This window comes from Diospyros lotus, chromosome 5 (assembly GCF_014633365.1).
Source record: "Diospyros lotus cultivar Yz01 chromosome 5, ASM1463336v1, whole genome shotgun sequence".
Lineage (NCBI taxonomy): Eukaryota > Viridiplantae > Streptophyta > Magnoliopsida > Ericales > Ebenaceae > Diospyros > Diospyros lotus.
Window position 1 is genome coordinate 225,339 of NC_068342.1, and position 22,002 is coordinate 247,340.

At 35.6% G+C, this 22,002-nt stretch overlaps 2 protein-coding genes across 6 annotated transcripts; both read right to left on the minus strand.

Moving 5' to 3' along the window:
- Window positions 1-447: 447 nt before the first annotated feature.
- On the minus strand, window positions 448-14,179 carry LOC127801806 (shaggy-related protein kinase gamma). 4 transcript variants are annotated; one of them, XM_052337223.1, is made up of 13 exons: window positions 14,036-14,179; window positions 9,828-9,994; window positions 9,598-9,690; window positions 7,893-7,952; window positions 7,553-7,825; window positions 6,716-6,790; window positions 2,859-2,915; window positions 2,632-2,772; window positions 2,454-2,504; window positions 1,912-2,007; window positions 1,742-1,825; window positions 1,103-1,205; window positions 448-985 (listed from the first exon to the last, which is right to left on the minus strand). In XM_052337223.1, exons 2-13 carry the CDS (start codon window positions 9,939-9,941, stop codon window positions 903-905), a joined length of 1,230 nt encoding a protein of 409 aa, XP_052193183.1. In that variant the 5' UTR covers window positions 9,942-9,994; window positions 14,036-14,179; the 3' UTR covers window positions 448-902. The 4 variants fall into 4 exon arrangements, with proteins under 4 accessions (XP_052193183.1, XP_052193180.1, XP_052193182.1 ...); XM_052337220.1 differs by having other exon boundaries at window positions 7,893-7,985; XM_052337222.1 differs by lacking the exon at window positions 14,036-14,179 and adding an exon at window positions 13,886-13,905 and having other exon boundaries at window positions 7,893-7,985.
- LOC127801805 (putative RNA polymerase II subunit B1 CTD phosphatase RPAP2 homolog) lies at window positions 9,931-20,991 on the minus strand. 2 transcript variants are annotated; one of them, XM_052337218.1, is made up of 8 exons: window positions 20,169-20,991; window positions 19,346-20,020; window positions 19,034-19,227; window positions 18,583-18,846; window positions 17,101-17,259; window positions 14,036-15,568; window positions 10,302-10,386; window positions 9,931-9,997 (listed from the first exon to the last, which is right to left on the minus strand). In XM_052337218.1, the coding sequence occupies exons 1-6, from the start codon at window positions 20,755-20,757 to the stop codon at window positions 15,464-15,466; spliced, it is 1,986 nt and encodes a 661-aa protein (XP_052193178.1). In that variant the 5' UTR covers window positions 20,758-20,991; the 3' UTR covers window positions 9,931-9,997; window positions 10,302-10,386; window positions 14,036-15,463. The 2 variants fall into 2 exon arrangements, with proteins under 2 accessions (XP_052193178.1, XP_052193179.1); XM_052337219.1 differs by lacking the exons at window positions 9,931-9,997; window positions 10,302-10,386; window positions 14,036-15,568 and having other exon boundaries at window positions 17,123-17,265.
- Between the last annotated feature and the right edge of the window lie 1,011 nt (window positions 20,992-22,002).

The following is a 22,002-nucleotide window of genomic DNA, read 5'->3' on the forward strand; positions in this document are numbered from 1 at the left end:
TATTGAGACAACCCAGGGGACCTTAATCTTCTCTCTTTATATATTGTTTGATTGACGTGACACTATTCCATTACCTCAATACATTATTGTAATATGCGTTTAATTAATACAATACAGTGCTGTCGCTTTAAAATATTCAAGGTCGATCGGTCGGCATCATAATCTCAACGAGAGGAAGCGTGGATTTCTGTTCTGTGGGCGAAAGAGAGAGAAGTGCCTGGTGGATAATCTGTGTTATTCACAATGAAGAATGAGTTCTACGTCACAGACTTTTGTCTCATAAATGAATCCATCTGATTACATTACATACGGTTAAAAATGATTTGTGTTCCTCTTGCAGTTTAATTCTGGCTATGCTAGCTAGACATCAGAAAGATAATCATACGGTCAGTTAAACCAGAATAGAGCTCAAGAGAAGAGAACCAAGCCACACCATAATTATGCATATGTATGGAGAGCACTTGTATTGTATTGTATTCTCAAACTGTATCTCTCACTCCTAAGCTACACACACGCTGCCTGACATATCCAAATAATAAAAATCACCAACAGATATGTGTGTGTGTGTGTGTGTGTGTGTGTAATGAGTGAGTGACACTCAACAGACATATCATTCATCATTAGTTATATCCACAAGAAACCAAGAAAGAAAGAAAAAGAAATCTACGAGTCCTTTGATGATTCTGAAGACAGGGTGGAGGGGTGGAATGGGGTGTGGGGTGATGAGTCTTCAGGATTCCCGTTCAAGTCTGGCTGGCCCGGCCACCTCCTCTAGATAGACAGACAGACAGGCATCATGATACTAACAGCCAACAAACACACAAAAACCCACATGATCTAGACTGCCAACAAACAAATCGTGTATAGCCTAGCAGCAGCTTCCTCATGGGCATGGCCATTCTTCACAATCCAAGGAAACTACACTGCTTCCGAGCATGCTCTGGAATCAACTTCACCAAAATCTCCACCGGTATCCCCTTTAACTCTGGATCACCATTTCCACACAGCAACACCCAAAACATAATAAATAACGAACTCCTTTAATATACATATCTAAAAGCTAATAAACATTTGCTTTCATCAAGTGGATTTTTGTGCTTACCGTGAGGCTTAAAATTAAATAGCGGGGGAAGAAAACGTCCACTTGGCAGGCGGGTGTTCGCTTCCCGTAACTCATCAAAGAACGGATGGATCAAGGCATCCAACTGCATTGCAAGTGAGTCCATTGCATTACCACTCCAAACCAAAAAATGAAACGACAAAATGTAAATAGCCACAAACACAGCAGTTAAGTTCAACACGGCACAATGAATTTCATTATATGAGCATGTGCTAGCCCTCATTTCAACCACCAGGCAAACCAATACAGTTGCTTCTGAAACTAATATACATCAAGTGATAGCATGCACGTTGAACTGAAAGCAGTAGATAGCAGATTCAGTTTCAGTTTCAGTTTCAGGATAAACAATAAGAAGTACATTTAAAACTACACGCCCAGTTGAACTTAATTTCATTAAAAAATATGAATCAACATATATCTATATCAATCAATAACCAAATTACTTTCTCATTAAGGTGTTTAACAGACAAATATCCTACAACAAGCAAAAGATGAATCTCTCCTTTAACCTAGCTAGTGGCTGCACCCATGAATGAAGAAGGCAATGTATAAAAAATCTCCAATTATACCAGATTACTGCAGGAGGAAGAATGAGGAATGAAAGACACTAGTTTTACTCACAGCTGTACACCGCAGGTTTGGTGAGTACTGCAGCAGTCTTGAAACAAGATCAACAGCTTCTGGAGGCATGCGTTTATAGAATATCTGATAACAGAAAGGAAACAAAAGTGTATTAGCATTATGTATGACAACCATGGTAAACAAAGTTAAATTTTTGCAGTGAAATGTACCTTGTGCCATGGATGAGCTTTGATTTGTGGGAATTTGAACTCAATATAGTTAGGGTTCATGCATTTAATTTCCTCCCTCGTTGGAGTACCCAAAACCTGCACAACAGTTGCATAAATTGTGCAAAATGAGAGAGAGGGCACATTATTACCTCAACAACAACAAAGAAATAATCAAAGATGAGGAAAACAATGATTTGAAATTAAGAAAACCCATAGTTTCCCAACCATCAAAAGACAAGAGCCCTTAATGAAGCAAAACCAACACAAGCTTCAATTACAACATTCAGAAACTGGTTTCACATTACTAATTTAACACTCCTAAATGGCATCGCACAAGTCAGCTTCAGCCATGCAAATATTCTCATCCCACCCCTTATGAAATATATCACCCGCTCAAAAGATGACAGCCTAATAGTAATCACATAGCCTGGTTTGACAACAACATTTTTCCTCTGTGAACCAAATTTATATCAGTAATTGGACGCAAACATAAAAGCAAACAAGTGACCGTGCATGCACACACACACGAGTGCACAAATTACCTTGATAATCTCAACAAGCTGATCAACCCCACTCTCACCAGGAAACAAAGGCTGAAACAATAAGACAAAATTTAGTTCAAGCCCTTCATAAAAGTACTCCCTGTTGTTTATGCATGTCATAGGAATATAAGATTGAGATACACAAGCTCAAGGGTCCCTGAACAGACAAATTATCCACCTGTCCAAGGAGTAGTTCTGCAAGAACACATCCAGCAGACCAGATGTCAATGGCTGTAGTATACTCCGTTGCACCAAATATAAGTTCAGGTGCTCTATAATACCTAGAGCAGATGTAAGAGATATTGGGCTCTCCTTTTACCTGCCAAAATTAAGGAGTCAAGCTTATCAACCAAGACATAAATAGCTAAACTCTGCCAGGAAGGGGAATGGATAGATAAAACATACCAAAACTTTAGCACTTCCAAAATCGCATAGTTTAACTTGGTGGGAATGAGGGTTGACCTGCATATCAACTTCTTGTCAGCAAATAATTAATGAGTCAATGGAGAAAATATCATATAACAGGGAACGAAGTGTTACCAATAGAACCTAAATCTACACTTAAATAGCCTAAATAATATCACAATTCCAACTAGGAAGTTTTGGAACAGAATAAAATTCAAATTCTACTTTTAGTTTTAGCAAAGGATGAAGAACCATACAACACAGGTAGGTGCAATAATAAAGCTACATTCCTTAAAACATTCCTGGGCATATACTGAATATCCTGGGGAAAGGTGGGAAAATAGAACTGCTTTAATTCCAAGCTCAATGCATTTCTTAAAAATATTCCTAGATCTCTCTCATATGAAGGAAAAGAAAAATGCATTCAAAAGGGGGAAAAAACTGCTAATTAAGTTGAACTCCAAAGTAAGCCAATCAAAAAAACAAAAAAGAATCAATTTAGGGACCATATGCTATTTTCAATTTTAAGTTTTCATTTTCAATTTATTGCATTCAGTTTTCATTTTCATTTATAAAAAAAAAGAAAGAAAGAAAACTTAAACATGTTGTTTGACACCTTGTTCTGTTTTAAGATTTTTGTTTGATTTTGTTATTTTTGTAATTTATTTTCACCGCACCCCTCCTCCCAGTGGCAATTGGAGGTTGCTGAAGGAGTCATTGGAGGTCACTAGCAAGTAGCCAACGGCCATGTTTTATTCAATGAAAGCACTTGTATTTCTTTATTCAATGAAATATGACAATTTACTGCCAATTTGAAATTCTCGAACAGCAAAATGAGACAAGAAAAACAGGATCCTGTAATAGTGGAATGATAGGCACCCCAGTGCATGTGGCTCCCCATTTTACCATGCAACCTTACTCATGTTGCAAAGAAATTGTCCCCACAACTCGAACATGTGGCCTTCCAATCACAAAAGAGCACCCTTACCATCAACCAGGCTCACCCTTAGAATCGGTAGTTTTCAAGGAACTAGAAGTAGAATTGACAGGACCTGGATTTTACTAAGGTGGAATTGGAATTTGAATTCGAATTCAAAGTGGCATTTGATTTGGTAACAAAACAAAAGTACGGTTCTGCAACTCGAAAAGCACTAATTGTTGTTGACACATACGATTGCTTATAGGGTCAAATTTGATGATAGAAACACAAGTTTGAAATAGATTTTGGGTATCGGTGGTGAAATAAAGGACGAGGATGAGAAGTGGAAGGAAAATGGTGACAGGTACCTCTTGTTGAAGGTGAAGTTGTGGTAACTAAGTTGACAATATAGCAGCATAAAAAATTAGATACGGAGAAGAGAGATGATTAGATGGTCAATTGAAGGATTAATTGAGAATGAGATGTCTGGGATTAGTGAAGGAAAGTGATTTGGTACAGGTCAACAGTTGATATCTCATTTCAGTTATTGTACTGGAACTCTGGCCTCCGCCAATTGGGCCTTCACCTGACTTCCAGCCAATCACCCATTCTCTGTGAAGCCCAGAGGTTCAATGTCAACAGTGACTCCCAGTTATGTCAGGTTCAATGCCAATAGGGGCGCAGATGATTGCTGGCAAATTCCTGTCAACCTCAAATTGCCAACAATGAGGTGTGGGGGAAAAAAAACAAAAATGAAATGAAAATTGTAAAAGCACCTTTCTTGTTTTGAAAATCTTGAAAAGTTTGCAAAATTTAAAAAAAAAAAAATGAATAACAAGATGCCTTTTTCAAATTTTGTTGTTAAGATAATGAAAACAAAAACTAAAAAGTAAAAACTAAAAACCGAAAGACGATCAAAACAAACTCAAACTACTAACAATCACTCCTTGCAGATAAAATCTTTTAGGTCGTGGTAAAAACTCAAGATTAAGTAAAACTAGAGCATTTAAGCCTTTAACATTCAACTATAGATGCCAGATAACTGCAAGAAATGCCCCTTTATTTAGAATATTTACCTATGACTCATATACCATATTGCATATGGAAAAATCCACATATAAATTAAGTAAGAATATAATTGCTGAAATGCCTATTTGTGATCCCGGGAACACAGAATATTCTGGTAAATCATGAAAGTGAGGAATATAGTTATTAAAGCCGGACTGGTCATTGCACTGGCCAAGGTACTGGATCATTGGTCCAACTGGTGGTTCGCCAGTCAGACCGTAGATTTAAAATGTTACATATAAAATGTAATAATGACATTCTTCAGATTATATGAATATACTATAGGCAACTATTAACATTCTAAAAAATATTAAAAGAACATAATAGCATACTTCACCAATTAAATGTTCAGATTTCATAGTTACAAACTAATTAAGAATACAAACAATTAACTAAAATGTTCAAATTTAATAATCACAACACATACAAATAGAGTTATTGCTGAATGAAGATGGCCTTCATCAGGAAAAAGACTAGGGATTGAAAGCAAAGAGTTTGCACTTTAGATATTGGGAATTTCAGGCAAATGAAGGAGTTAAATTGGGAATTTCAAGCAAACGAAGGAGTTAAACTGTTTAAATCTTTACTTTTTTTTTCTTTGGATTGCTTCACAAAGATTAATTCAATCTATTAAAGAAAACAGATTCCTAAGAATTAATATTGATGGATTTTTTCTTAATTAGTAAAATCAGCTGATTTTGACCAAGTTATACACCTCTCCGGTCCTTTTTTTCAAACCTGACTGACTTAGTGATCGGTTCACAGTCCAACCGGCCAGTTCAGTTCAATTTTAATAATTATGGACAGGACTGTCAACGACCAACCTCCAAAATACAAGAGCAAGCCATGATAAGTAAATCAACTAAATGAACATGAACAGATAATTATAGTCTTGTAAAAGGAAGGACATTTACCTGTTAGTTTAACTGGTAGATGAACAGAAAAACTAGTAGTTATTGGAAGGCATAAGAAGCTTGAAGATATATCAGACAAAAGTAGCAAACCCATTAAATTGTCTCTTATGCTTATCCTTTGTCTTTCACATTATTTTCCCCTTCCTGAACCACCTAGTATGATTCTCTATTCTCATCAATGAGCTCAATATTTAATGTAATCCAAGGTTCTTCCATATTCAGTTTTACCATATAAAGAGTGAACATTTGCAGTGATAATAATAACAAATTCAAGGAGGAAAATACAGTTCCCATATTATCAGAAACAATAATGTGGAACTTTTGGTTTGACCATTAAATATATTGAAGACATAGTCAAAACATGACATAAATCTAGCCTAAATAAACATGATCTGTCTTATACATGGTCAAATTCAAAAGCCAATCATAGTTAACCGAAATGAAGTAAAGTCAGATGGAAGCTTCCAAAGTTATTGACTAAAGCATTTGCCACGAATCATAATAAGCACCAACTAAACCAGATTGAGATTGAAAATCTTGGGAAAGGAGATAGATGCCTCAATGCTTAGATGTTAATCAATTATTGGGTTTCATTAACTTCCCAACTTTTTAACACCGAGTTGTCAATAACAACCTGTAATAAATAAATAGATAATTGATTGTTAATTGCTATCTTACAGTTAAAATCTCATTGACCAAAGTACCTAAAGTGCATGCCTAGAAGAGAGAAGGCTGACAGACAGCGCCAAGACTCAATCCATCAGCCTGAATTTTAAGTCCCAAGGACCCTGCAGAGGCAGGGAGGTTGCTTAAGCGGAATGAGACAATACTAGAGTTGGATCACTATGTTCAATTTCAACTACGACTAATTCCCAAATTAAGCAGGTAAAACCATAGGATTTCACCTTAAGGTAAGCAATCAAATCAGAAACAAACAAACTCACATGCATACATACCAAAAGATTTTGAGGCTTGATATCCCGGTGACAAACTCCAATAAAGCGGTGGATGTAAGACAAAGCCCGGAAGATCTGCCAAATATCAGCAACATATTATGGTCTCGGTAATGTTATAATTGTCAGAATTCTCTTTCAAGAAACTATAACATGTTTATCGAAAAGTATTATGATGACATTTAGCATAATCAAGCAAAACTTTATGGGGGAGAGAGAGAGAGAGAGAGAGAGAGAGAGACGAAAGGGGAGGAACAGGTGAGTTGGCAAAGCACGAAGAAAACAAAAGCACACACCTTCCCCTTAAAAACAGGAGAGATGAGAAAAGAAGCAAAGAAATAAAATCAGTATTAAGATAAAATTCCTGCCAATAGATAAAACAAAAAAGAAAATGTATAATCATGACAGCCAACAAATAATATTTCATAATTCAATGCCATCTTTCATGTCATGTCCTCTTTTCAAAGTAGCAATGACCTTATCTAAGAAGAATACTGGCACTTAACAAGTTTTAGACCCCAAAATTATGTTTTCTTCACTTTGGAAAGTTAATAGATTTAAAATGAGCTTTAGACTATACGATGAAGGCCTCAGGCAAGGAAACGCTTCACCCAGAACTTTTTCCAACTTGATCAATATGAAACTCAAACACTGCACCCTCTCTGTAATAGCAATCAGACTTGTTGCATGGCATGAGATGAGAATAGGAGGCAAACAATATTTGTTAAGGTGAAGCATGCATACAAAAGAACTTGCAAAATCAAAAGCACAGTTCACAGTAAAAACAATTACAAACCATAGAGCCATGTGGTTAAAAATACAAGGGAGCTTAAATCACACCTGATATGTGTATAGCTTCACATATATCAGCGGCATTCTTTGATTCAACTTATTGTAGTGTTTGATTACACGATGAATGGTTTCAGGAACATACTCAAGTACCAGGTTAAGGTAAAGCTCATCCTTCTCAGTTGTAGAAAAGAAACAATGCTTCAAAGACACAACATTTGGATGGTCAAGAAGACGCATGGTTTGCAACTCTCTATTCTTGTATCTCTTGTCTTGAAGAACCTTTTTAATAGCTACAGTTTCACCTGTCTCTAAGCACTTTGCCTGAACAGAGAACAATATCAGGAACAGTATACTAGAACCACTTCCAAGTAAGCAGTATAATGTATACCTGAAACACAACTCCAAATGATCCATGTCCAACCACACGCTCAGCCATGTAGCTGATTGTCTGGAAATTATTAACAAATGAACTTAGCTTGGCCTAAAGAGAGTGAAAATAATATAGTTAAGAAAGATATTCTAATTACCAACAACTAGAGCAGAATGTACAAAAACCATGGAATCATGTAGCAAATCCTAAGTGGCAGGGCCATGTATAGACAATAACGCAGCAAGTACAATTCACATATAATTCGACCAATCAATTTTGACACAATGTGATAGTAGAAGTGCACAGGTACACAAACTGCAAGGACCACAACCCATCATAGTTCTTTTATCTACATACATATGAAAACACATAATACCAAATTAGTGACAAGTTACACAAAATTCTTAAGAACCAACAATTATGTGTAAGCAAATACCCTTCCACAAAAACACAAGGCAACTCCAAAACTAATTCACTCCCCCCACCCCACCTCCCACACCCCCCCCCCCCCCCCCCCCCACCACCCAAAGAAAAAAAAAAAAAAATCCCAAACAACAACAAGAAGAACAAATCAAGCCATGTACAAGTAGGTAGGGCCAGCTATGGGCCTGTTTGCTATTGTTGTGTTGTGCTGTGCTGTGCTGTGAAAGTCATATTAAAAAAACCCGTGTTTAATAAATAGATAATGATGTGGTACTTATTAATGTTAAGAGTGAGTAATAAGTCTTTGGTTAACATTTTACCATTGTGCAGTAAATATGCAGAATATCTGAAAAACACTAGTATATTAAATAAGGATTTTAAATAATATTTTAAACTAAGGCTCTATTTGTTTTGACATAAACATTTTTTATTAAATCTTTGAACAAAACATATTTTATATCAAAATGTAAAAAATTGCATACCTAATTTTTTTTTTTTTTGTAAATTCTCATATCTGAAAAATGTTGAAGATCAAAATCTAAAAAATTACATAAAAATTTTTTTGTATCTTTTATTTCATTAATATTTCTTCCCCTAATCTACTCTATTCCTTCAACAGAAAGTAAGAGGAAAAGGGAAAACATATAAAAAATTAAAAAAATTAACTTAATAAATCAAAATTATCAAATAACATGTTAATTTTTTAAATAAAAACAAATCAACAAAACTGATAACAAATAACTTGAGACACTATCAAATAATATTTTTTTTCATATGAAAATTAAAAATTAAAGTGCTATTAAAAGCATGTTAAATAACACTTTCTCATATTAAATGCAAATTTACTTTTGTAAGTGGTGGTGGGTCCCACTAAAAGTTGTTTTGCTTTTGACAAAAAGGAAGGGATCCACGGCTTTTGCTTAAAAAAATAGCTTATCTTGCTTTTTTAGAAGAAGTAATTGTGTTTAAAAGCAAAGTTGCATGCAATCAAATGCTGCTTTTCTAAAATTTTCGCTAAAAAATTGTTGTGCTTATGGAAGAAAAAGGAAAAAAAAAAACAGAGAGAAAAACAGAAACACACACACATGAAGAAAATAGGGAACAAAAGAAGAACTGACCAACAGGTTTCTTTCCTTATTATCTGAATAGATACTAACAAGTAACAAATAGTACTGAAGAACAAAAAAAAATAAGCATGAACCAAAACTGGCAAGCTATTAATAGCAATCATGGATACTCCTCTGATCTTCAACTTAGCAAGGAAAAAGCAAATAAATAAAAAAATAAGCATTGTAGTTACCTGCTTCGGTTGTCCATTTCGACCACCAATAGTTGTAACTATTATATGACCTGTTTCTGTTTCATTTCCATCTATAACTGTGGCCTCCACTTCCTAGAAAATCAAAAGAACCAATCCTAAAGAATTCCAGATTATCAAAACTAATAAAAATAGGAGGGAGTTGGAGAGAGAGAGAGAGCGAGTGAGAGAGTTGCAAATGCTAAAAGATTTCAAATCAGCGAAAGGCATACCTTATCATCACTAATTCTCATGTCATTCATCTCCTCAGACAACCTATCAACACCAATAGTATGACCACTGGATTCTCTCAAACCAGATGTAGGTGCTACACCCACTGAAGCCATACCTAAAACAGACAGATGCTCCCAATATCTATCTCAATAAACAAGTCATCAACCTGCTGAGTTAAAACAATGCCAATAAACATAGGTCAGAAACTCAGCTCTGAAGAGACAATCTGTTATTTATTTAATCTCTAATAAGTAAACTGACTGACTGAAGAATTTTTTTCAGTTTAAATAAAGCTCACTTGAGGAGCATAAAAAAGAAACTTAAGCCTAAAATTCAATGATAAAAAAAAGAAGAAAAAACCATGTCATTGGGATGTAAATGAACCACGAATAATAATGTAAAGTCCCTAGAGTACAAAGTCTAAACGAACTACAACCAACAAAATAAAAATTAAAAAAATTAATTATTGGTACCTCCTCATCCATGTTCTTGTGTCACTTGGTCCCTAAACTAAAAAATGTGCGTCTCGTAATAAAAGGGCCACATAGCTGATTAACACTGTTAAATAAAAGAATAAGAATTCAAGATCACAACTCTACATTCAGCAGAAAAGATTAATTACAGAAACCCTTTCATTTATCTCTTTGTATCAACTTAACTCCCTGAACTAAAAAGCTGTACATTTATATTCCTATTTTTATTTGGAATGCCCATAACTAATCTCTTTTTTGTCCATCCATTCACCAAAGTGCATGGGTTTTAAACATGTGAGCTGGACACATTTAAATATTGCCAAAAATAAATTCACCAAATAAAAAAAAAGGTTTTGCAATGATTATATTACTACTAACATTCTTCATTTTAAATTTATATTGATCATTTAAGAAAAAATGATAATACCAGAAATTGTCTTCCTAAAAGGATTGATCATTTTGGAAATATATATATCACTTTTTTATTGAAGATAGTAATTTTACTTCTTCATTTAATGGTATTTTCCTAAAAAAACTCATTGAGAAAGCCATCTATGGAATTAAGAGATCAACAATTCTTGACTCTCAAAAAGTTATTTATAATTCTCAAAATCAAAATTGGGGTGTAAATAAATGATTTTTAGTTAAGAGGTTAAGATGGAAAGGCATACAAGAAGGGTGATAATTACTCATTTTGATGAAAAGACAAAATCCTAATTTCAACCTTTTCATTTAGCAGCAATATCCTTAATAGGAGTGTCAACGGTTTGGATTGATCCGGTTCTATAAGAATCCAGTAACCGAACCATTTTTAACGGTTCCAAAAAAATAAGAACCGTAACCAAACCATTACATATATAAAACCAAACTATGACCAATCTGTCACACTAGATCGGTTTCAGTTCGGTTTCGGTTCTATCCAATTAACATTTAGCTTCTAAACATTTTCGCAAAATATGAAATTACAAATAAATTTATTAATTAAAATAAACCCATAATTTCATTAATACTTCAAGTCTTGAAGTAAAAGTAGAACAAAAAAATTCATAAACTATCTCATCAAATGAGATTACATTGACCATTTATTATAGTAATAACGCATAAAAGCCTAGAAATAAAAGAATTCATGAATCTTGCTAGTTTCCTAAGAAGTGATATTATTTATGCATATATATATACCAAAAAATTATAATATATATATGAGTGTAATTTCGGTTCCGATTCAGTTTGAACCACGGTTTGAAAAAAAAAAATCAGTAACCAAACCAAATATATCGATTCTTAATTTTTTAGAACCAAAACCTAACCATTGAACCATAAAACCAATCCAAAAGGCACGGTTCGGTCCAATTTGGTCCGGTTCACCGGTTTTCGGATATTTTTTGACACTCCTAATCCTCAGCTACCCAATTTTGATACTACAGTGTGTAAATATATGCCATGTTCTTAGTTTATGGGTTTTGTTTAAGAGATAAAAATCATATATGAGAGGATTCAATGTAATTAACCCAATGAAAGGTCTCTGGCGAGGGGTTGATTGGAACAGTGTGCTCATGAGGCATTTAAACTTAATGATAGTAACAAATTAACATAGCGGAAGTCAACAGATGAAATCCATTTACCACACCAGAGCCCACCAAAATCATGCAATAAGCCATGTAATATTTCCCCCCAAGGTAGTCATAAGTCATAGGAAGAATGTGCCTTTAAGGCGCTTTGATATTATATTGCCTAAGGCCTTAGGTCCCAAAAAGCACTTGCTTGAGGCGAAGCAAAGCACTAGTAAAATATTATATTTAACATAAAAAGATAATCAAAATAATGTGTACAAGACTTCTAAAATACTCTCAAATCCATATTCTTCTAATAGTGTTCACAGAAACATATTTGGGATCTTGTAAAATATTATATTTCCAGGACAGATATTTTTTCTATCTACTTGATAAAACAGATTCAGAAGCCATTTGTAGCAATAGTAACAAAACTTTTCAAAAAAATAAAGAAAAGGTAATAAATTGTGACAAAAATAAAAAAAGAACAAAGACTAAACTAATTACGCACTATAATAACCATCAATAGCCCAATTATAAGCACAACGAAATCAGCATGCAAGAATTCCAGAGAGAAGAAACAGAGAGGTTGGATGTCAGTAGTGTCACTAAGCCACAAGTTCCAGACCAGCGGGAGAATGAGAGAGAGGGACGGTCAGTTGCCTACCACCGGTAAGCCTACCAGAAAAGAGCTGCAACCTGAAAGGTTAACCACATGCCATCACAAGCTATGGGTTTCATAAGTAAGTGACTTCACTTGCTAGAACCCCTCAGCTTGTGAGAGATCTAGCCAACCTCTGGCGAGTGCCGACTCTCCTCTGACACACCTCCTAGTGATCTATGTGAAGGTGATCTTTCCAGCTACAAAGAAGAGCAAAGAGTAAATAAATTGAGAAGGCGGATTATGGTCATCGAGCGAACAGTAGTAACGATTCGACAGTATCTCCTTTCCCATTTATTTTCCTCTCTGTTTGTGCCTTGTAAGTTCCTCTTCCCATGCCTCTTCTGATTTTTAGGGCAGGGCAAATTCTTCTTTACCTTGTTTTCTGAAGCCTATTGCCTTATCTATGGCGCTCTCACCTGATTGAAGCACCTCACCCAGAGGTAGACAAGGCGTTTCCATGAAGCCTTAAGGTGCCCATCTATCCCAAGTGCCTTGGCAAGCAAAGCGGTCAGCTTTGACTACAATGGTTTCCCAACAATTCCATCTGTTATTGAGCCTATCATGCCAAACAATAGAATTTCTCATATATTGCTTTTGCCAGTAAAAAAGGTGGCAAGGTGTCAGCAGGTGGCCCTACCAGACCATAGCAGTCTGAGACTCTGAGTGGAACTGAAAACAATATAGGAATACACGTTACAGTCACAACGCAATCCTAACTCCACCACAAGTCAAGTTAATTCGAAGTTCCTAAATTGCAACAGATGCATGGTACAAAAATTGAAGCCATAGCTGAAAAACGTTCGGGGGTATGTCTTCGAGCACTTTCAATACATTAATATATAATCAAGCATAACCATCTTACAATAAAACCATTATCAGTCCTATACTCCCGAGGCATTCAAGTTTAGCAAACAGACAACAGAGAGCAAATGAGTAAATGAAAGTCCAATTTAGATCAAAACCAAAATCCAATCTCTGATCAAATTTGCTAAACCTTATCAAAGCTTAACAAGTATATATAATGAGACTTCAGATATAACCAAAAACTCAATACCCACTATTTGACTCATCAGTCATTTCTTATCCAAAAGACCCGTCAAAGATCTACCTTCTATTACAACTGCAATGAATCCTTAATTAAAAAAGCTACTCTCAACAAGCAAATATTGAAACAGCAGAAAGTGAGAAAAAATTAATGTTTGTAACATACAAAAAGAAAGGAAAAACAAACTCAAAACAGAAAATGGATTATATAGAAATATGCTAAGACCAATAAAGAATAGAGAAACAAAAACAAGAAGAACCTAAGGACAACATAAGAAGATCTTGAATCTCAACAGACTGAAAAGGAGAAAACGAAATCAATATACCAAAAGAGCACCAGGAGTCAGCCCAAACACCGATCCGCAGGGGCCCATATCAGCAAACCCCGTCCAACACCAGAAAAGCGAAAAGAGACGATCCCGAAGCAGAATCCAACAAAAGAAACTGAATAAGAGAACCGAGAAAGGGAAACGTACCGGTTGGAAGATCAAAACCCAGCAAGAGATTGGGAAGAAGTTGGCCACCGATCTGTCGCCCAGAAAATCAGTGGCGTAGAAGAGAGCATGCCCATTGAGAGAGAGAGAGAGAGAGAGAGAGAGACTATGGCTACAGAGGGAGAAATATGTAATTAAAGAATATTAGTCTTAAGTAATGAGTAATTAATATTCAAATTTTTATAATACAAATTTATTTTTAGAAAATAAGTCTCGTAAACCGTAAGTGGTTCAGGTTCTGATCTGTTTTGACCGTCAAACACAGTTCCCCACTTCTAATAATAATCAGATGAAAAGCTCAGGGAGGTCGGTGCAATTTTATTTTTTTTTAATTTATTTTAGGCATAATTGAATTTGAAACCATACCATAGAATATTACCAAAATAATAAGAAATTTTTTACTTATTGAAAATCAGCTGCTTTTTTACGTTTACAATTTAGTTATTTAACATAATTTCTTCTCCTTCTCCTTCTTCTTCACTTGAAACTTAAAAAAAGAACTAAAGATTATTATTATTGTTAAGCAAGCATGAATATAGCATATTCCCAGGAGGGGGAGAGAGAGAGAGAGACCCACTTGGGAACCAACCGGGATTGGGTTAACGAGAATGGCTAGGGCAATAGAACAATTCATCCATCCATTCTCTTAATATAACTGGAACCGGTGTGTATCATCAAAGAATGAAGTGAGACCCCGGGCCGGCACCCCCCCCCCCCGGGGATCGACTACAAAATTGATTTACCAAATTGGGTGGGGGGATGTGCAGTGCACGGGAGGTGGAGGAAGCTTTTCATTTACGTCGAGTCAGCAGTTCATTTGTCGCCGCCAACACCAGAATTTTTTATTGCAAATTAACAGCGATGGCTGGAGGCCATGCACAGAAAAGAGAAGCCAGCCAGCCGCCAACGATTGAATTGAAACCATTATTTAAAACAAACAAACAAACAAACATTGTATCTTCAAGTCAACTCCATTGCAATACCGGCATAAGTTTATTTATTATTGTCTTCGGCCAAGTTTCGCTCAACCTTCTACTTTTTTCTCGCAAACCTCCAAATCTATCAATTTTTTTTCTCTTTTTTATTTGGGAAGAAGAAGAAGAAGAAGAAGAAGAAGAGGAAGGAAATCCATTCCATCAACCTTCTTTCCTAACATGTCTACTGCACTCTTTGTCTTTTCAGATACGGGCACTAAAAAACAGAATATATATATTCATTCAGTCAGCTATTTGACAAAGCTGAGCAAGATGGAATTCTAATCACAGCTTAGTTGATGATCAGGCTTGGTTTTCAACTAGTACCCCAAGTTTTAAGCAACCCACATTCATTCGCTCCAAAACATGTGCAGTTAGTTTAGCTGGTTAATGCTTGCCAGTGCTGGCTACCGGATAATTATGATATTGCGTTCCATCAACCCCCACTCTGTGTTGAAAATTCCGGAACCCGACCAAGTGGTATTATCAGATCCTTCATTATCTCGTACTCTTCTGCGCTTATCTTAGCACCGTCCAGTACCTATGCATCCATAACCAAATCCAAATATAAAAACTCATTAAATTGTACCATAACAGGAAAACCAGACATATAAAAAATAAAAATAAAACGATAAAAACCCATGGGAGCCAAGCCATATATTGTTGGACGACTGCCGACCAAGATCACGAAATACGATCAAAGTAATAATCACAGGATCCTAATAAATATAATCCCACCTAATTAGGATCACAACGAACCCTAACAACTAAAGGATTATTTAAAAGATAAACAACGGAAATTAAGAAACCAACTAAAATCAGAAATAAATAAATACTAATTCCTAATATCTATTTTTTTTTTTCTCACCTACATCAGTTTTACTTGCACGACAGGAGGTGCCAGAGCAAAATAGAAATTCCTTCAGGCTATCATAATTTCATGAATGCTAACCTAGTGGTGGATGCATAGATTTCCCTTAAAAAACGCATGCAAGCACACCGGAAACATAATGCAAAAATGTATCTCCAATAGCATACTTGGACATACACTAAATGCCAAGTAAATATGCCTGCTGATTGAACTCTACAATAGAATTATAACTAAAACTTCATTGAAACATTACCTTCTCAATTTTCAAATAAATAAAGTGCCACTTCACATGTTACACAAAAGGGTAAAAAGAAATATGATATGACCTTGGAATGGTATTAGATGAATTCAATGTTTTTGACACGTGCAAATTGGCCAAGTGGGCTCACCGCCATGCAGGGTATTGTCCCAAGTACTTGGGGCAAATGCTTATTGAGGTTGAGTTGGGTTATGCAGAGTACGGAACTAAGTATATAATCATCTAAAGATGGGGGCAATGCCTAAGAACTGAACTTACATCTTCAGATTAATCAACTCAATTTCATGACATTGTACCAAACAACACCTTCTGGCCAACATTGTTTACAATATTGCCTAAATTTGTTGATAATTCCCAACATCCAAAATCAGAGCTGTCCTCAAGGGCAACACTTTCAAGGATTTTAGAGAATCTAGGCATAAGGGTAACCTAGTACAGAAGGCCCCTGCCATCATGAGACCTGCAAGGGTCTATAGTATAAGCAGAATCCTAGAACTGTAAGATCAAGACAAAGACAATTAGAGATTTACTACCTTTCTGGACATTAGATTAATGGATGAGAAGTTGAAGTTTCATCAAGACAAAAACACAAAAAAAGTAACTGAAACAAATCTAATAATTAATTTACATCTATAACTTGTGGTATTTCTTATTCTTCTATGCTAATGGGACTCAACTTCAGTCCTAGTAACCTACAATTTGTAGTTACAAGCACAAAGCATCAACCTAAAGAGGATATGGCCATGGATAGAGCTGATAGGACATCTAGAATTTATATAGCCAACCCCACCTAGTGGGATTAAGGCTTGTGATTGCTGTTGTTGAAGAACAAAGCCTTGAGCTATGCCGATATGGAGGAACACAATCAGAGAAATGGTTATGCCTCTATATCTAATATCTTTTTAGCTACTAAAATAATAAAATTGAATGAGGTATAACTCACCTGGCGAAGCAATGTCCTGCGACTTGTCATGTGTGGAGTAAGTGCTGGAATTCTTGAAACTGAGAGAGCATCAATAAACAAAAGTACAATCACTTGCCACTGCTTCATTCTGAATGGAGGAAGTGGATCAACGAAAGACATAGTCTCCATTAAGTGCCCCTGTCACTGGATTTCCTTAGTGAAGCCCCACTAATGATAGCAAAAGCTTTCCTCCAAAACATACAACATTATACCAAGCCTTTAACCCAATATATGGGGTCAATTACATGAATTCTAGCTCTCTTTCCTCCAAAATATGTGGGTGCATAATTCATGTCACATAGTTAATAACAGATGTCATTCTCCTTGCTGAAATAGAGTTAGAAAATGGCAAAACAACCACCACTACAAGCCTTAATCCACCATTGCTTATATGAATAAAAATATATGTGGAATTAGCATCGCAATTTGCTTGTCACAGATACATTTATGTAATGCTGCTAATATGAATAAAAACATATCGTTTTTAAAAGATAGATAGCCTATTCTGGCAGACAAGTTTCTTATACTAAATTTCTGAAATTTAAACTACCAAAGGTCAAAGACAGAATGCATGTTAAGTGACAAAAGGAATATGGTTCTTAGATTTAACATCATTCAAAGAAAGTGTCAAAACAAATATGCTATTAACTCGGGTCAAAGAAGAGGAAGAAGAAGGAAGGACAAAAAGGCTTTGAAATCTTTTTAAATAAAAAAAATAGAAAGAATGAGAGAGAGAAAAAATATCTTCTGTTATGTAGGCAATGAAAGACATTTTGGGTAAGGGGTACAAAGCATAAAAAAATCCAACCTTGAACCAAGGGAAAAATGCCTAAGGCAGCAGCACCTTAAGGAAAGCTATTACACCCTTGAAAAAAAGAAGAAGCATTTCAATGTTGTCTGATATCATAAACAAATCATTACACCGTGCACTCAATAATGGATCTATAAGTAATACAGTAAAGCTTCAGAAGAGTGAGAAGCAAAATTTATGAAGGCTCAAGGCCAAAAGAGATCACGATGCAGAACAATTAAAACAATGCTCTGTGTTGAGTATTCAAAATAATCAAAAACTGAATTTCAGACCACACCATGTGCCTTATTTATAGGCATAACAAGATAAATTCCTATCAACTATAAACATCTCAATAAAAAGATGAAACTTAAGAGATAACAAGATAATAAGATAAAACCGAAGCCAGCTATAACTCTTTAACATCTAAAAGATAAACTAAAACAAGATAAATAAGATAAATCATCTAATATCCCTATCAGATCAGAATCAGGAACCAACTGCTGTCCCTACATGTTAGACAAAACACAAAAGTGTCCCCTAGAATCTCAAGTCTCAGGACTCTAGGAGGCATGCATGCCTCCAAGAATCAGCAATGAGGGTAGTAAGCAAATATCCTTTTATTTTGAACACCAGTACTTAAAACAAGTTAACAAGGTATGAATTAGTACCAATTCATGCTCCAGAGTAGATAATAGAACTGGTAGTCTGAGATCTTCAACAAGTCCTGGCAAAGCACGAGCAAGACAGCCAGCAAGAGTTTGTTTTATTTCAGAAGAACGGCCATCAGTTGATGCAATTTTGTGGGGGTACTCTCTTCCATTAACAGAAAAATATTCTTCACGGAAACTATCATCCCGTCCATATATATAAGCCACAGAAGATGATGATATCCACTCAAACAGTGCACTCCATATTGTTGCAAATGGTGATAGCTAGGGAACATCAATCAAATAAAACATGCACTCAAGTATGCATCTTTGTTTATTCATTTGATAAGTGTACTCAAGAACATCTAGAATGAAAAAAGGAGAAAATATAAAGCAGAAAAACGGAGAAAATAACTGGAAGATAAAATGAAATTTTCATTCTTATTTTCTTCAGATAGGTAAAAGAACTTACACTAAGGCTAAAGCCCTCTGGTGGACTATCATACCAAGAATCCTCAGAATCAAACAAATTATAATTTGGAACCCCTGGTTTTTTTGGCCACTTAGAAGTAGTTGGCTCTGGTTCAACCATATTGACCTGCTCTTGGGATTTTCCTTCATCCACATCTTGGGGAGGGGGTAGTATAATAATTCCAGCTTCTGATACTGTACGAAATGCAGTGACAAAGAATACTTTAAAGGAGTGACCAAAGTTGCGGGCTTAAAATCTTATAGATTTTGATATTCAAATTGACCACAAAACGCAAAGCATGTAACTGCATACCCGCATCAGTTATATCATAATCTCCAGATGCAACAGCTTCTGCTGCCTGGCCCAGTGCAATGGCACATGCTTCCGCTGAAAGAAATCGAACTGAACTATCATTATCCCCCTGGTCTGGAAATCTGACCTTGTCAGCATGATCTTTTGTATTTTCCAAGTCTCTAACCTCACAGAGATTTCTATTTTCTGCACCATCACTTTTCTCATCAGCCCATGTCACAGACCTTGACTGTTTCTTTGCACCTGTAGATTTAAGAGCAGATTTTGGTACAGTTGCACTAAACTGAGCTGCTTTTACAGCAGAAGTTCCCTCTCTTGCTCCAGCAACATTTATATCAGGACTATTCTGACAAAGTTGTGATAAACCTTCTGAAATTCCAAGTTTATCACTTGTCCGGATGCTACCCTTCTCTCCTTCGGGTTCTTTTACAATTGCAGAATCAGTATGCACTGAAGCAAGTGGCATTTCCATTATGGTAAACTGATGTTCCACTTGTTTACTACTATGCTTTTCTTTTGATTGTTTAGATTTTGCATTCTTAACAGCTGTGACTGAACCTGGAAGTGTTTTCGAAATGTTATACTCGTCTTGACAGATTATAGTACTCCTGAAATCCATCTCGTCAAACATCACGTTTTTTCCCTTAATTGGCTTGGCGTGATTAAGTTGAGATCCTGCAATATACATTTTTGAGACCACATCAGTAGATAAAAATATAAATTTGGATTATCTGAACCGAGGACATATACGTGTATGCAGAGGAACGAAAACCACTATAAATAATAGCAATTAGAAAATGCAGTTAAAGATTCGCAATTGTACCTTCTTCTCGAGTCTTGGTACGCAAAGGCTGGGAATTTCGATCCCTCTGAGGAACATAGCCTTCAACGGCGTTTGAAGGGCCAATCCACTCTTCCAGAGACACTTGCCCAGCCTTCACATCCGTCTTCTCCTGAATCCTCAACTCAGATAACCCCAGATCCTCATTCTTCCCCAAACCCGCTTCCCTATCCAAACCCAAACTCTCGAACAATCTCAGAATCTCATTCAGTTTCGCTGAACTCAGCACCGAACACCTCTCCTCCTGCAAACTCCCAGCAAATGCTCGGCTATTAACGACGCAACCCGTCGAGCAGTACATGTAGGTTTCGTTAAGATCATAAACCCTATGCTCTTTCAATGAAATTCGATAGCGCCCCTTCCGAGGCCGCTCGGGGGGCAAAGCGTTGCGGCAGAGAGGGTAACCGCACGTGTTGGCTATGGATCGCTCGGTGACAACGTCTTGGTAGTCACTGCGAGATATGAGTGAGCCAGCAGCAAAGAGTTGGTCCTCGTTTTGTATGCCCTCTAGAAGAGAAAGCTGAAGTTTGTGAACTGCTTCCTTCACAGAAATTTCTTCTGCCCTTCCCATCTGAGAAGATATCTGGTGGCAGAAAGTAATTGGAATTCGGTCCTCGAGCGGTAAATTTCGGATTGAATCGACGGAGGAATGTGTTGAACCAAAGAGCACTAGGGTTAGGGATGTTCTTGAAGAATGATTGCCGTGTGGATATTTTACATACGTAGCTAGTGTCTCAGAACTTGGAGTGGGGAACACGGAGTCTCTAACGGCCTAGGGGGGGGCGGCGGCGGGGCTGAACCTGAATGGGAACAACGGCCTGTTTGGATCCCTTTATAGTAGAGTTCAAAAAAGCTATCTTGATATTTGGTAACATAAAAGATTATAAGTTGTCATAAGCTATAAAATGACTAAAAAATATATATTACTTATTTTTATAAATAAATCTAAAAAAATAATTATCAAATAACATATAAATTACAACATAACATATAAATTGTGAACAATTATAATAATGTTACAACGATTAACTTAAGACAATTATAATACAATAATAAATAAAAATAATGACGTTATAATTGTGAACAAAGACAATGGTAATGTGGTAACAAACAATGAATCGCTTTTGCATGTTTATGCAAGATTAAAAATTAAAGGAGGAAGGGATTTAAAGAATAAATGTTTAAGGATTTGGGGGCTTGAATGAAAAATTGTTATTTGTGTAAGGTTATATGCTTATTTTCCAACTCTAACTAATAATTTTTTTTAATTTATCTATTTATTTGCCCTCAAAATCAGCATTAGATTATCGAAAACCAATAACTTTTAAAATTGTGATCATGATCATTCAACCACTATTAATTATTTATTTATCTCTTTCGATACCCTTACTTTTTTAAATAAAGTAAATAATAATGAACGAGTTTCTATTTTTTATTAAACGAGTTATAAGCTTATTGACAATAGATTATCACTTTTTTATCGAATAAAAATTTATATTATTTAAGCTCTAGTGTCATTGATGTTATATCCAATTTTCCACATTTGCTAAATATAAACTCTTATTCTAAAAGTGGGGACGACTTTCTCATTTTTGTTGTCCTTAACTAATGATAATAAATGGTAGCAAATCTCATATGTTTAAATATTCTTCAATAAATAATGACTATTTATTGGGTAATAGTGAATTTTGCATTTTTCAACGTTATTAATTAATCTTATCAAAATTTGACAAGATTGCTCAGCTAACAATAACAATAAAGGTTATCCACAATCTTAAGTCTATTAATATTTTGTTGAATAACAAATAATGCTTAT